General features: G+C 40.6%; 1 protein-coding gene across 1 annotated transcript; it reads left to right on the top strand.

The window, feature by feature from the left end:
- Window positions 1-12: 12 nt before the first annotated feature.
- Window positions 13-16,095, top strand: COMMD5 (COMM domain containing 5). Its single transcript, XM_033072295.1, has 7 exons — window positions 13-154; window positions 2,134-2,294; window positions 3,391-3,419; window positions 7,190-7,240; window positions 11,286-11,381; window positions 13,033-13,108; window positions 15,587-16,095. Exons 1-7 carry the CDS (start codon window positions 13-15, stop codon window positions 15,686-15,688), a joined length of 657 nt encoding a protein of 218 aa, XP_032928186.1. The 3' UTR covers window positions 15,689-16,095.

Raw genomic sequence — 16,095 nt, 5'->3', positions numbered from 1 at the left:
GGCGGCGCGGCCATGGCGGCCGGGGCGGTGCAGGGGCTCGGCGAGGGCGGCGGCGGCCGCGGCTTCCTGGGCCCGCGCGTGCCGGCCGAGGTGGAGGCCATGGCCCGGAGCGTGCAGGACGTGGGCAAGGAGACCTTCCGGCGGCTCCTCAAAGGTAGGGCCCGTGCGGGGCCCTGCCCCCGGCAGGGACGTGCGGGTTTCCCAGGCAGAGCCCATGGGCGGGAGCCGCGTTCCCCGTGGATCCTCACGGGAGGCACGGACAGCTGATAGAGAGCTTCCGAAGGAGAACAAATAATAGGGTGAAAGACCCTAGCGGGGAAGCCAAACGGACTGGGGTCACTTGATTCGGCCTGGAGGGGACTGGAGGGAGATCTCAAGCTCGCTACAGCTTCCTCACGAGAGGCTGCGGACGGACAGACGGACACTGACGGTGTCTGAGCGCTGACAGGACACGAGGGAACGGCACAGTGCTGTGTCAGGGCACTCCAGCTTCGGTAACAGGAACAGATTCTTTCTCTAGAAAGTGCTGGGCACTGGAATAGGCTCCGCAGGAGAATGGTTACAGGAGCAGCCTGGCAGAGCTCAGGGAGTGCTGGACAATTCTCTCAGGCACTCGGTGGATTCTTGGGGTGTCTGTGCAGGGCTGAGCTGGACTCGATGATCCTTCTGGGTCCGGTACAGCTCAGAACATTCTGTGATTCTGTGAATGCTGGAAGGCTGCAGCTTCTTGGGGCACTTCCCACTGCTTTTCCCGACAGGAAGCTACAGCTGAGCTTTAAATAAAATGAGGGGCTTGATTCATTGTATTCTACAATTGTGTGAAATCTGTGATAAAGAGAAGCGGAATTCTGCAGCTGTGGATGGCCCCCAAAGTCAGCTGAGTGCTGTTTAAGTCATTCCTCTCTCATCCCTGTGTCCCAGAGCCAGCAGCCCAGTCACTGTCAGGTTGTGTGTGGCAGTCAGAGACCCCGTGGGTACCTACAGAGCATGCAGGAGTCGATACAGCAACCCCAAGGTGCAGGTGTCCTGTTGAGGTTGAGGCTGTAGTATTGGCAATGATTGATTTCATTTTTGTCTGTGAGGCTTCTCCCTGTGGTGAGAATTTTCTCAAGGCACTTTTGACCATCAAAATCAAGAGCTACACAGTTGAATAAATTAGGGTATGTAAAACAATCATGGAATAATGGAATAGTTGATTAGTGGAGCAAAAGCACAGCTTCCTGGAGGGTAGCTGCTGCCCAGCATGGTGTGACCCTGGCACATTCTCCCAGCTAACATCTTGTCAGAGATTTTCGCTTTGATTTGGAGGATTCAAAACACCTCATCTAGTAGCTGGTTTGTCTCTGAAAGTGTTGCTACACAGAAGCAGAATGAGCAATGTATTTAGGGGTGGCTTGTAAAACTTGAAATAATAAAGCTGTGTACAGGCAGAGATGTTTGGACAGAAGTAAATACCCGTGTTGAACCATATCTGCTGTCTAGTGCAGGGACTAGAGATGAAAAGTCTTATCAGTGCCAGGAAGCCTGACTGTCTGAGTTTAATTTTGGTGTAAATTATCACCTGCTTTTGGGTGTGCAGTAAATGCTTCCTGCCATAGCAGGGGCAGGCAGTCCTTCAAATTTGGAGCTGAGCAGTGACCCCGGAGCAGATGCCCCTGGAGTGGGTGGGCACAGCCTCCCTGCAGTTATGCAGAGCTGGCACAAATCCCCCATCACTGTCTGCTTTTGCTGGCCTGTGACTCACAGTTTGCAGGGTTGCAGTTTTTCCTCTGAAGGTTTTGTAATCTTTGAATATGCGATGGATTTCAACATCATATATCTATATTGCTCTTGCACCAAGTTTGTTTTTCGAGGCTGTTGTTGTTACTCTATTGCTAAACAAAGACTAATGTAAAAAATGGTAAATTCATATGCCTGGTCAGTTCAGATGTAAAAACTGCATGCAACAGTATCTGAGGGTTATCCAGCCAGTGTTATTGCAGGCTCTGCTACACTGTCTCAATGACTGATTTCATTTTTGTCTGTGCGGCTTCTCCCTGTGGTGAAAGTTTTCTCGATGCACCTTTGACCATCAAAATCAAGAGCTACACATTTGAGTAAATTAAAGATCTTGCTTTACTTTCTTATTCACAGTCACTGTTAACGCATTAGAAGGAAAAGACTGCAAGGAATCTGTCAGGCTGATTGCAGAAAGTGCTAATCTCTCAGAAGAGCAACTTGCTTTCCTCATTTCTGGCATGTACACCCTCCTCCGAGAAGCATTGAGACTCCCCTTATCAACTTTCAAACAAGAAGTAAGTTCTGGGAGTACTTGGAACCCTGATAAGGTAAAAGCTTCGTCAGACACAAGTCACCGTCTAAATCTCATTTGCCTGGGTGGAAGCTGCACATAAAAATGATTTTCCAAATTAAAGCTGTTGGAAGAAACTGTTAAAAATCTGGACCTTATTCTTTCACTTGTTGGGTAGGTTTAAAGTGAGCTTTTTGAAAAATAAAAAATTTTTAAAAATTAAGCTTTAGAAAGAAGTTTCCTGTATCTATTTCTGTTTCAGCATCTTGTTTACCCTGCATGTTTGCTTTCACTCATAAATTAAAACTGCCTAAGAAATCATAGCAAAATGTTATTTCATAAGCATCAACACTCCCTCTTACTCTAACAGGGTGTTCACACATACCACTCATATTTGTTTGCCTCCTTTGTTCATATTCCTGCCATAGAGGAAGGAAGGTCTTATGGCCAGGACAATATTCTGGAATTTGGAAGAAAATGCCATTTCAACTTATGCTGTGGATGTTTGGTGTGAATCAGTACACACCTGCCATGTTCCCAACCCCTATCCCTTCTTCATGGCTGTTTTCTTCATTTTTCATGTTCCTTTACCTTACAATTTTATCTCATTTTTATGTGAGTGAAACTCTTCTGGGTTTCCAGTACCTCTTGTTTAAGATATGGCTTCATATTTACCCAGGCATACTGGGAAAGCTCCCATATTGCAAGAAATGTAGTGGGAGTATGCTTTTAATATTCAGACCTTATCTTTTGCCATTTCCTTTTTTCTTGTCATAGTTTAGACAAGTTACTACAAACTATATTTGAGAATAAGGGTGCGTAGTTACTCTAAATTAAAAGTGAATAGCTACATAAAAGTGGCAGAGATGTTGTTTTGAAAAATAAAGGCTTCCAAGATATTTAGGTCTTTAAATCACAACTTGATTGAACACTTCTGAAAATTCTTTTCAATATATTGCTAGTCATTTCAAAACCACTGGCCCTCAAGTGTAAAATTTTTGGGGAGAGACAATAAATAAGTAACCACTGTTGTTTCTGTAGGTAAGAAGTGATCATTTAAGACTATATCATGTAAAATTTCATCTTCCCTCTCTTTTTAGGTTTTTAAAGAAGACCTTAAGGAGCTCAGGTATGCCTGTTTGCACCAATTCTTTTAATGTTTGTTTTTTCATGGCTTTTATGTAACTGCTTCCCCAAATTAACTTTTTTACACAAAAAAATTGGTATAACAATTACCTGTAAATCTCTCATAATGCATACATTGCCAAACATCATGTAAAGCCAGAGGGAAAAAAACAGGTGTTGTGTAAGACTTGATTTAGCACTGAGCATGAGCAGTTTTATTTCACCTGCTGGAGAGAATGGTCTGATTTAGTCTGTTATGTAGGTTATGCAAATATGAATGACCTTCTCTCTGCCATCCTCATCTTGCCCTGCAATATTTTTTAAAGTGTTTGGTAAGACAGTGGTAGCATTTCAGAAGCTAAGAACTGCCCTACTTCTTTCCTTCTTTGAAAGGTCAATGATATAACACTCATGAAACCCTACCACTGTGTTCAGCTATGATTTCTCCTGCCCATTACCCAAGAAATCATGACCTTTGTTACAGCCTTTGCCAAAATCTGTATCAGTCTTCCACGAGTATCTCTGAAGGGATCATATCCTTAAAGCTAGATATCAGATGCTAGTAATATGCACGGGTTGTCCCTTATTTCTATATTCAGTAGCAATGAGAGAGTAACAGCATTTGACATTTTCTTCTGTAGTGAAACATCATCACCAAGGCTTAATTATTTTAAAACAGTATTTTTGCAAATTTCTTTAACATTCTGATTGCTACCTAAGAGAAATAGATGTTTCTAATTCTGTCTTTTTTCATCCTTATTTGTCTGTTAACATTGGCTTTCTCCTCATAAGCAGTTAAGTCACAAGCATGATTTACTTTATGAGCGATTTCAGGCAAATTAAAACTGCAGATGTAATTGGGGTTTAATCAATGAAAGGTGTCATTTGGGTCATAGTGAAAGGTGCCTTGCAAGTTGATACAGTTTTGTCTGCAGCTCAGGAGTTCAGCCTGCCTTTTGTCTTGAGAGCTCAAATGCAAGCTGGTGCCTCTGCCACATCATGAAGTTCACACCCAGGTTAAAGTAGGTCAGTGAGAAACTGAGGAATTGCTTTTGACCCACTGGGAGCTGGTGTTGCCTGAGGTGCATACCAAGTGTGCCATGTTTGATCACGGAATAACGAAGAATACCAAAAGCTCCATGCCAAATTCTCTGAGGATGGGTGAATATTCCTCTTCTGAGCAGTGGAGAAAGTTGGCATAGGAGTGTCAGAAGTCACTGTCTGGGCTGGCTTGTCTAGAAATGCAGACTCCCAGGTCCCTGTCCTTCTCATTTCACCACACTTTAATCATTTACACTGTAGTAGTTGTGTTTGTTTTGTTTTGTTTTTTCTCACTTAATGGTTTATTCATACATTTTAATTAGGCACTTTTCAGTCTGGATGATCTTTTTTGTATCTTTTATTTCTTGATACATGTTTGTATTTTATTGCTCTGATTAATATGGCTGATGCAGCAGCAATAGTTAGGTAACTGCATTTGTGCTGCTTGCAGACTCTTGTGTTTTATGTGCTGCTAGTTGCTGCTATGCTCCCATTATTCTCACAGTATTGGGACTCCTCCTAACTTCCATCTCTGACAGTCTTACTTTCTGTGAGTAGCCCTCTTTACCTTGTGGCTAAACTTTTAGAAGACTAAATAGCTTATTCTACTCTTAAGCTGTGATGATGTTTAGAAATTTGGTGGCATCTTTAGTACCTTCAGTTCCTCTGAGAAACATAATTTTCTGTTTCCCATTGGGCTTGGGTTTGGAGATGAAATGCTTGTATTCAAAACACTAATTACATTCAGACACTTAGCATGCTGCAGTGATCAAGTGCACAAAGAACATGACATTGAACAGTGATGTCTTGGCATTATTGGTATCCAGTGTTTGGGCAGGTATTTTGCCTTTTAAGGCAGAGAAAGGGCCCATAGCCCTCTTTTTTGTTCTGTCATCTCAAAAGGTTTGAACTCTGTACCATGTAACCTTTTTTATTTTTCATTTCTTGCATTCTGTTTTGTTTCTTTCAGTGAATCTGGAGCTTGGGCTAATTCTGCCCATATAGTATCTTGTAATTCTCAATCTTCTGGTGAGGTACCTGATCTTGGCTTCTAGTTTTGATGAAGAGAGAGGCTGGAAGGCCCACTCTGATTAACTAGATCAATGTTACTAGTTTAAAAGAGTTGCAATTCCCTATTTCTTAGCCTGAGTTGCTGAGACAGTGGGAATAAATTCACACTAAATTGTGGGTGCTTTTTTCCCCCTTCCCTCACAGATTATTTAGTAACTTTATGACTTGGGCAAATAACATGGGATTAAAACATCTTCACACATTCCTTGCCCTGTGAGTCCCTTTCTCAGAATGTTCCACTGACAAATGATTGCCATGTGTAGTTCAGGCTGAACTGTGCCACGTTCTGTCTTATCTGTCTCATGTGTGACTGGCCTCATATGTGCTGCTTGAGCCAGGAACAGAATTTTCAGCAAATCATTGGCTGCACAGCAAAAATAATGCAAACTCAAAGGTAGCATTAATGCTGCTGTTCTAGTAATGTTCTTGGGTCAAGCAAGTGTTGTGGTAGGTATCATCATAATCATATTACAGCCCCCTATTACAGTCTCCAGCTGTTCCACTGCATAGTCAGGATATCCAGTAAGTGTCAGGATGGGCTAAATGATACACTTGCAGGAAAGTATAAGTAATGTTTGCAGAAATAGCCTTGTGTTTTCTGAAAGACAGACTCTTGCAGCCAAAAAAGCACTGTTCTAGTGCTTTCTAAAATGAATTTCTTTTTATCCAAGCACTGTTTTAAAATGTGGTTTGACACCATTTCTTCCTTTATGAAGAGCTTGTAGTAACTGCTGTTTCATCTTCCCACTGTGTGAGTTGATGAATTGTTTTTTCTCTGGTCATTAGACACTGTAAGCTCTTTAGGACAGATAACTTCCTTGTTTGCTTTGATTTTTCTTTGATAAACTGCTGTGTGTCTCAAGCCACTGGTGAGTAATGTCTCTGGGCACTGATTCATGGTGAGTTCAGGATTTAACTGTGGCAGCAGCAGTAGTGACTTCTCCCTCTTGACCAACCTGGCTCTCTGTAGGAGGTTACTGTCCCTGTGACAAAGGCAGCTGAGCAGACAGTGTTTGCTCTGTGGTCTTTGCAACTCACAGCCTGATCTATTGAACAGAAAATCAACAGTAGCTTGTTTGTAAGGCAACAGCAGTGTCAGAGGAATGCTGAAGGAGTGGAGAGGTGTAGGGTAGATGGAGTGTGTTAGTGTCTTCAGCCAGTCCCCACGTGTGCTCCTTTTGTGAGTAGCCTTGGCTACAAGGGCCTCTGTTTGAATTCTGAGGGGGCAATTCCTTCTTCTTCATTACACTTGAGGTGAAAGTGAAATGAAAGGTGTTAAGTTTGGGATTTTTGAAGGCATGCATTGCTGGCCTGCCTTCTACACTTGTCAGAGCCGTCAGTAAAATTTTTCTTGACTTTACTGAGAGAAGTTAAGCAAATACTGGGTTCTTTTGAAATATGCTGTTGCTATACAAGGTAGGATGGGAAGATGTAGTACAGTTTTAGGGTTCTTGATATATAAACATAGGTTGTCCTTTTGAGAGCCCTGACTGAATCAATACTGAAGTGCTTACGTAAGAGCTGGCAATTTTAAGCAGTGGAAGACGGAAAATGTTGACACATTTTTTGTGTTCTGTTATAGCTTTAGGGTTTTTTCAGATAAGGCTGCATAACAGTGGTTACAAAAATCCCTGACTGTTTTGTCTTGCTCTTCTCTTTCAGAATACCAGAAGATTTCATTGTGGACTTTTCCAGTGTAGTCTTTGGTAACAGGTTAGTGTCTTCATTGTGCAGACAGCAGGGCTGCACAGAGCTCTGCTGACACAAACCCTTGGTGTATTGAAGGAACTGCAGTATTTTCCAAATTAATGAGAACAGACTTGTCCCATTATTTTGATTCATCACAGTATGATGTCCATCATGCATGGCAATACATGCATTAAGTAGCTTTCTTGCCAATTTTCAGGTTTTTTGTGTTCATCACTTTTTATAATGTTCTATAGACTGTGAGGTGGATCAATACCTTCAAATGAGAAATGCAGTGCAGAATTACTCATTTTTGCCATAATTATCACTGCAAGTTATAGCAAAAGAGGCAGGCTACATAAGCCCTCTTACATGCTCTAGTTCATGGCAGCTTTCTCAGATAACATTTCTCAACTCTTAACGTACAGTTCAGTTGGGAATTCACACTGAATGACTTGATGACAACACATATGAGATATCAAGTGCTCTGCCTGCTGTAATTCACTTTTTAAGTAACATTCCTCAGTAACTCTAGAGGCAGTTCTAAATCGAGAGCTTTTTGAACAGCCTATCTCTTTTGTCCATTCTTGGGGTTCCCTTTTTCTAGAAGTTTCTCTGCTCAATCATATTTAACCTATTCTACATCTAGAAATTCAAAATCTTGAACATTTTGAATATGCAAACTTGTGCAGGGCCAGGAGTTGGACTCTGATTATCATTGTTGTCCCCTTGCAACTCAGGATACTCTGTGATTCCAATATTCCTTCTTGAAACTTGAGGTCACTCAGCACGTGACATCACTAACACAATGCTGCTCCAGATTCTCTGCATGGAATCCCAGTAATCATAGTTGTGGTTTTTCAGTTACCCTCAAGGGTCTGAATGCTGCTACCAAAGCTAAAAATATGTTTCATTTCTTTGATTAAGATCTTGGCTTACAGCTAAAGGTTCTTGGAGTAAAAATAAATTCAGTCTTCTCATCTTTTCTTTGCTCTTCTCTTTGAATTATAGGTGCTAAGAATGTAAAATTCATGGTTACAAAGTGGAAATATTGTTTGCAGTAGGGAAGGAAGATAAATTTAGATGTAATTTGAAGCATGCATGATTGTCTGTTTTCTACTGTGAAATCACGATGCTGGAAAATTTAGCTTTTTCTCGTTTTGAAAGCTGTGATTATCCAGTGTAATCTTGCTCTGTGTTTTGAGACCAGAGAAGAACACCTCAGGTTTGATTTTTAGACAGATCTCCTTCTACAATCTTAAATGTAACTCTGACTCATACATATGCATATTGAGTTGTAAATATATGTGTTTGTGATGGTAAGAGATGCAAAAATTCAGTAATTCAGTATGAGCTAGATAACCCAGAAAAATCCACTTTTAATACTTTTCCTGGCATCTTATCTTATTTTTGGAGTTCTTTTCACTAAACAACAGCTCTGAAGTATTTGGCATTTGTATTTGTGTCCCCACAGTTCCACCAAGCTATGTAGACTGAAAGAAAAACTTGCCACATTGATACCATCAAATAACTACATGAAATTAAAACTTTTTTTAAGGGAAAGGGTGATACTAATTTCCTCCCCTCTGAACATTTATAATAAATATACTGCTTTTTTTTTTCCTAATGGTGTAGCTTGAGTTTCTACCAGGAGAGTGCATTCTGTGTGCCATTTGTCAGCATTTCACATGTCCAAGTTCATTCAGCCTTCCAGTTCAGTGGCCTGCCAGGCATGTCTTGTTATGTGCATAGGGAACCATCCAGAACTTGTCTTTAGTTTTGGTACTGGTAAATCACCTGCTGCTCCAAATTCTCTAATCTTTCATTTTCAAGTTGCATCCTTTAGCAGGTGATGTTCCTGTCACCAGATGTGTCATCCTTCCCACCATAGCTTGGATGGTCTCTAGGATGGTTTCTACCTGATCCATGGTCTTTTACTTGTTCTAACTTCTGCCTTCTGCACAATGTGCTGACAGTGTATTGCAGCTGCTGGCACGGGGTGTTTACAAAATTTAATTATAGGCTATAGATTTTGGATGTAAGATTCATTGGGTCTTTTCTGCTCCATATTGCTATTCCTCTCAGAAATCAATGGAATGGTGCTTGATTAGCAGCCTGTGTAATTTATATATGCATGTTGGCCACTATGCCCATTCCATCATCTTTACAGGATTCTTGCAGTTCCCATTGTGGTGTTGTCCAAGCTGGGAAGGTCCTGACAGAAGCTTAAACTAAGCTGTAGAAGCTGTGACTCTTTCTGGGAGAATGGTACAGAAGTGCAGTCCTGACCAGAAGTAAAGCTTTGTGTTTGACCACAGAAATGCCATCTCTCAACAATATTGAGAAGCTTCCCTTCTGTTTGGGAAGTCACCATTTCTGACTTTCCCACTACTGCTAAGTAAATATCTTTTTGTTTTTAAAACTCTTTTCTTCCCCCAGAGTGCTGGTGCTGCACTGAATGGTCTGACTTCCATTGATGGGAGTTAACATGTTTTAAGGAAACATTAGCAGTGTGGCTATTTTTAGGGGCTCTCCAACGTAAGCAATACTCTGGCAGCAGCTCTTCACTGAGGGAAAGGCCTGTTCTTACTGTTTAATCCTGCTAATGAGTGTTCTAGACTTTGGCTCCTCATGTCTGCACCCAGCTGTGGTGACCTACTTCCTATCCAGGAGCTGACAGTGAGTAAGAGCCACCTGATCTACTTTTTTTGCTCATTCCTTTACCATGCTATTAGGAATGTGTGTCACTTCTGACACCACCCAACCCCCTCCTCACCAAAAAGATAAATTCTTTCTTATATCAGCTTTGCAAAATGCAGGACACTTGGAGGATCTCAGCCTGTGAGTCCCGTGTACCTTATCAGATCATTAATCTTTCTGGGCAGTTTCTAAGGGCCCAGCTAGCTTGCACACAAGAATCTGAGCGGTGATGTTAGACTGCCATTCCTACAGTGCTTGATTAGTTCAGAGAGGATTCCTTTCTGATGCAAAGTCTGTAATTAGATTAGTGCCATGGATGTAATGTTCCTTATCCTGCCCTTAGTGGAAGTACTGGAGTAGCCTTGAAATGTGCTGTAAATAAATTCCAGGGACATGGGATGCTTAGAGGGGGGAAAAAAAAAGTAACACAAAGTCTAGAAGTCCAGCTCCTGAATGGACCAGCTCAGTGACCTCATTCTGAAACTATTTCTGTGTATATATCTAAAAATCAATGGTTATTATATATTTGTATCAGATTGGTCATATCAGATTTGTCATTTAGTTATCTAGAACTTAGGACACTGTTAAATTTTTTTAGATTGTCAGCCATCTGAAGTTTAATTGCTGTTAACTGTATTTCTGCCCAGAACTAAGCTAGGGCTTAATCAACCTGATTCTTCCTGCAATATGAGTAACAAATTAAATGCTTGGCTTCTTATGCATTAGACTAGGCAAAAATCTTGAAGGCTATGCTGGGGTTGGAAGTGAACATTATGTAAGGAACTTAAAGTTTGTAAATTATACTGGATCAACAAGAACCTCTGTGGGATTTTTTAAGTATGCTTCAAAATACACTCAATACACTAATATTATTATGTTTTAAAACGTTGCTGCTTGCCAATACTTGATGGTTTTTACTGAAGGAGAGCAGTGACCTTATGCAACTCTTTTGCCTAAGTCATCTGTCTTGTCTCTGCTTGCTTGTTCCTGTTGGATTTGCATGAAGGTAAACATATATTTGCATGTCCCTTTCTGTGCTTCACAGTTCCATATAATTGAAATAATAGGTATGCCAGCCACCACAATAACTCTTACTAAACTTTATGGTGAGATCAGTTTACTAGCATGTCACAGTCTCTTGGTCTCTTTTTTCAACATAGACCATACATAGTTAAGCATAGAAAAGGGGATAATCTCAGCATAGCTGTCTTAAATCTACAAAAAACTCAGCTTCTTCAGACCTCTTTAAGTGAGCACAGATGTGGGAGAGAAACAAATTCCAGACAGGTTTGTACTGAGGAATCCTATTTTCTCTTTGTTTCTTATTTTATGAATTTACATTCCAGTCTCTTATTTCTGTTTCACTCTTCAGGCGTCCCACTTCGGAAGGCACAGCTCTGATACAAAGAAGTCGGCTACCAAGTATCCAGGACTTCAAGTGGAGAGTGGATGTAGCTATATCCACAAGGTATAAAAGAAAATCATGCACATCCCTGGAATTACCTAATGTCAAACTGATTTCTTATGCTGCTTAAACATTTTAGTGGGGACAAAATGTGCCTTGCTATTAGGGATTGGCAGGTAGCATTAAACAGTAAGGTGGAATTTTCTGAACAGTGTAAAAGTCAGTATATATGCACTTTACTGCTGGTTTGCTCAAAGTTTGAGTCTCTTATTTTAAAACTTAATAGAAGTGATACAAATCCACAAATCCTGGTGATGATGGCATAAATTAGATTGAGCCTCAAGCAGCTAAGCAAGCTCTTAGTTTTACTGGAACAGGGGAGGGTATTAATCTATTCAACTTCTCAAGTAGACCATCATTTGTGGCACATGTTAAATGACTTTCTATCTCATGCACTCTGCTTCTACAAAGAGGTTTCAGGACAGCACCTTTACACTGCCATAATTATGTAACTGGTCACTGAACTACCTCCTAGTTTCTTTCACAACAGAAAGCCTTTGAGATCACCCTCCCTGTGCCTGCAGTGAACAGCTTCTCACCATCTGCCACAGCAGAGGCATGTGGGGGATGGATCTTTGGCTAGTGCCAGAAGGAAGCAGAAACCTGTTGTCTGTGCTGTTTGATTGTAAGCAAGACAGGCCAAGCTGATAGAAATTAGATGATCCAGTCTTTGTTAGCAGTGTAAATTGTTAGCATGAATGACTACTGTTGCATGTCTGAATGCCTGCATCTGGGAGAGAGTGCTGTCTTTGCTGCCATAGAGGCCCTTGGCTGATCAGGCATTGTCTTCCTGAAATCCAGAAAAAGGCTCCTAAGAGAAAATTGGAATGGCCACAAGCTACTAGTTCAGGTGACTTTCTGATGGACAGTGCTGTAAGCACCACATAAGTATCACTGTAGAGAAAGAATCTATACTGATAAGAGAGCAAAACGTCCAGATAAACATCCTCAGGCACAGTGCTTGCAAGCTGAAAGCAAATCCTATGATTTGTTTTCCAAACAACATAGGAGCAATACATTACCAGTTTTTGTTTTCCTTCCTTTTAGTTTTGTTTTCAGTAATCTTCCCCCTGGGATTCCTTGTTTATCATCCAGCAACAGCCTCTGCAGGGAGGTATGGCAGCTTTGGGCTGTAGTGCCTGTCTGTACCTGAGCAGGCTTTGGCAACGTCAGTTGGTGGAAGCTGCACAAGAATGACTCATTTCCCTTCTTTGGGTCATCAAATAAAATAACTCACAAATTTAGGATGAAGCCTGGAAGAGGTTAAATCCCCAAATGAGGTGGCAGTTGAACATATGAAGGGATGGAAATGATTAATGCAACATGGTAAATTGCATAAGAAAACTGTGCATTATTATTAGCATTACTTGGTCACCTCTTATCCCTATCATAGTTCCACTAAACCAATTACATAAAAATGAAAATGCTCCTAAACTTGCAGTTCCTAAAAGATTAACAAAATGTTAAGTCTAAATACTGAGGTAAATTGGACAGAACTGTTGTGTTCATGAGTTTCCAGCCAGACACTGCGACTGAAATTACTCATGTTCTGTGTAAAACCTACATGAACATCTAAAATTGTTAATGTGCAATGCTGTACTCATCACACTGCTGATCTCTACTGCTGTAATACTAATGATGTAAATAATTTCAGTTCACTGGCCCGTGCACTGCAGCCTTCCATTCTGATGATGATGAAGCTTTCAGATGGGACAGCTCATCGCTTTGAAGTAAGTCTGATTGCCATAATAAAAAGTAAGGAAACCAGTTCTGGTTTTATTTAGAAAGTTGAATTATTCCTTAAAACACTAAAGCTTTTGTAAATGATGTGTTACCATTGTTTGGTGTGGTTTAGAATCCTTCACGTTCAGTGTAGCCACATAAAATATTTGATGAAGTGCCAATCAAAATAATTTCATACCTTGTTCCTACACATGTTCTGCTGAACTGTAATTTATTAGAAGAATATTAATTATTGGAAAGCACTATTATGTAATATCTAGTTTGAGTAAAACTTATGGGGTTGCTATGAACTGTAACCTTCAGCCCTGATGGTGGCTCTTGAGGGCAAGGAAATTACTGGGGTAGTTTATATAATGTATGATACACTTCTAAACCTTCTGTATTTGACAGAAAATGGTAACATTATTTTCTGTGGCAGAGGTAGTTTTATTCTTTTTCTTTAGAACTGTTCTGGCTGTTAGAAAGTAAAAAAATCCCTAAAAACCTCTTTGCTTGTTACAGGATTAGTCAGTGGCAGTTTTTATTTATGACACTGTACCTAAAGGCTTGCCAGAAGATGGCATAAACTCTTCCATAATTTTAACCTTTGAAATGGAATGCTATTTGTTCTATAAATAACATGGTGGTGCGTACAGGAATTCAATGCACAGCAGGCATTGTTACATTTGAACTCTGTACAGATTTTGGCTTCAGTTCTCTCATTAGTAGTAGTCTGGAAGAAGCACCAAAGCCCTGGGGTTGAAAGAGGTGGACTGATTTTACTGGTAAATTGTTTTGCAAGAAAGCATCTGTTGAGGAAGGCATAAGTTCTGTGCTACATTGCAAACTGTTGAGGGTGTCACTTCACAGGAGATCAAATTTATCCCACTGGACAGTCCAGCTCAGAGCATCCCATACACTGTATTTGAGGACTTCCATGGAACTTAAATCATGCCATGGACTTCAGGTTAACCCTTTACAACAGCGTAAGATTCACCTGTGAGAAAAAAATCTAGTTCATACTCTATTCCCACTTTATTTCCTGGCATATAATGTCAAGTGCTGGTCTTGATTCCACTGTTTCTGACTGTTTTGGTTTGATTTTAGAGTTTGTTTGGTTTGGGGTTTTTTTTGTCATTGTTAGTCTGTGGAAGACCCTTTGTTATTCTGCAGTGGAGATATGTTTGTGTAGCACATGCAGGAGTACAGATATCTGATAACAAATAGTGCTCCTCTTAGAATCAGCTCTTTGCTATTGCTGCTGCTTGGATCTGAATGCCAAGGGTGTGACTGCAAACAGGATTTCTATCTGATGGGGGTCTTCCCACAGTTAGTAGCTCTATGGGATAAACTTGTGTTTTGGTTCAAGGTACCATATGCAAGAAAATACAGTCCTCAGATCTTCAGTTTTCCTTTATTTGAACACGTTCAGAATGCCCTGCAGGGCTTATGTAAGATGGTAAGTCCAGAAAATAATTCTGTTGTGAGCAGTTTTAAAATGTGTGTAGCACAGGGAGAAGTTACATTCTTTGGTCTCTATTTGGTATTTTAATCACAGTGTGACTTCTGACTGAAGTTTTTTGGTTTTTTAAAGCAGTGGAAATTGCAGCATTTTGAATCTTGTTGTATATACATCAGAAGTGTGCCTTTCTATGCATTTCTGATGTATGTGGAAAATGCAGGTGTTGGATTCCTCTCATATAACTGGTACCTGTGCTGCAGTGGGCAGAGGGATGACAAGGGTCTCTGCCAAAAGAACTACTGTCTTCAGTGCAAAGAGGAAATGAGGCAGTGCTGTGCAGACTGCCCTGGGCACTCATTGAGCACGTGTTTGTGCGCTGCACCGCTGTCACCAGCCTGGCCACCGGTCTGGGCCTGCACTCGGCTGGGGGTCTCTGTCTCCATAAATAAGATTTCCATCCCCTGGGCTTCTGGGGCTTGAAATGGTAAAGGAGAGCCCATGAGCCTCCTGCACAGTTGAAAATGCTTTGTGTGTTTAACCTTAAATCTTTTGTCTTCCATATGTAGTGCCCAGTGCCATTTGCTCTTGAGGTTGCTTCCAAGTCTCTTGACTCAAGTCTCAATTCTTTTTCTTGCGAGTTTGGACAAGCAGAATTTCTTGAATTTGTTGCTTGAGATTTCTGTAGTCTCCACCACCTTCCAGATGTCTTTCCTTCCAGTCCATGACTTTTATATCACCAAAGCAACTCTCAGTTTACATCCTTGAGTTTTTCCTTTCTCTCATCAGGCAGTACAGAAAATGTGCCATGTATATGTTATTTCTGTTTTTCCCCACTCTCCTTTTCCACGTGGATTTAGATGAATTAACTGAATTTTGTGAACTTTAAGTCCTTTGTCTTAAGTCTGAAGAAATAAGTGTTTTAAGAGAGATTGGCCATACCCTGCAGAATGTTCTGTATCCATATCCATCCTAGTCAAGGTTGCTGGGATGTCTTGTGTTTTCTAACTTGAGTACTCTGTTTCAGGTGCCAGTTGCAAAGTTTCAAGAACTGAGATACAATGTTGCCCTCATACTGAAGGAAATGAATGATTTGGAGAAGAGGAGCGTACTGAAGATCCAAGACTGAATACTTTTACATTGGGAGTTTATGGATAAGATTTGAAACCCTCAGCATGTTTTGTGAATGCAAAACAGGGGACCATCACCACTTTGCCTCTATGAACTTCAATGTGGCATTTATGATGTCTGCTGTAAATATTTTTTCTTTCAATACAAGTGTTAAAAGCACAAGCTCTTTTTGTAAGACTTAGGAAAAACAAAACATTTATCTATTGAAAAGTATAATACTGTTTGTGAACATTTTTGCATGATTCATCAAAACGGTTTTTTAAATAACTGTCTTAATAGATGTAAGAGTCATTTCTGATTATGATTCATAACTCATTTCTTTATGCTACTGGAAGCCCTATCACTGTGTATGTATCATAAGAAAGCTCTGCAATATTTCAAATAAAAAATAAAATAACAAACCCA

The sequence above is a fragment of the Catharus ustulatus genome, chromosome 14 (assembly GCF_009819885.2).
Source record: "Catharus ustulatus isolate bCatUst1 chromosome 14, bCatUst1.pri.v2, whole genome shotgun sequence".
Taxonomy (NCBI): domain Eukaryota; kingdom Metazoa; phylum Chordata; class Aves; order Passeriformes; family Turdidae; genus Catharus; species Catharus ustulatus.
Note: the sequence above shows the minus strand (reverse complement) of the source record. Positions and strands in the feature narration are given on the sequence as shown.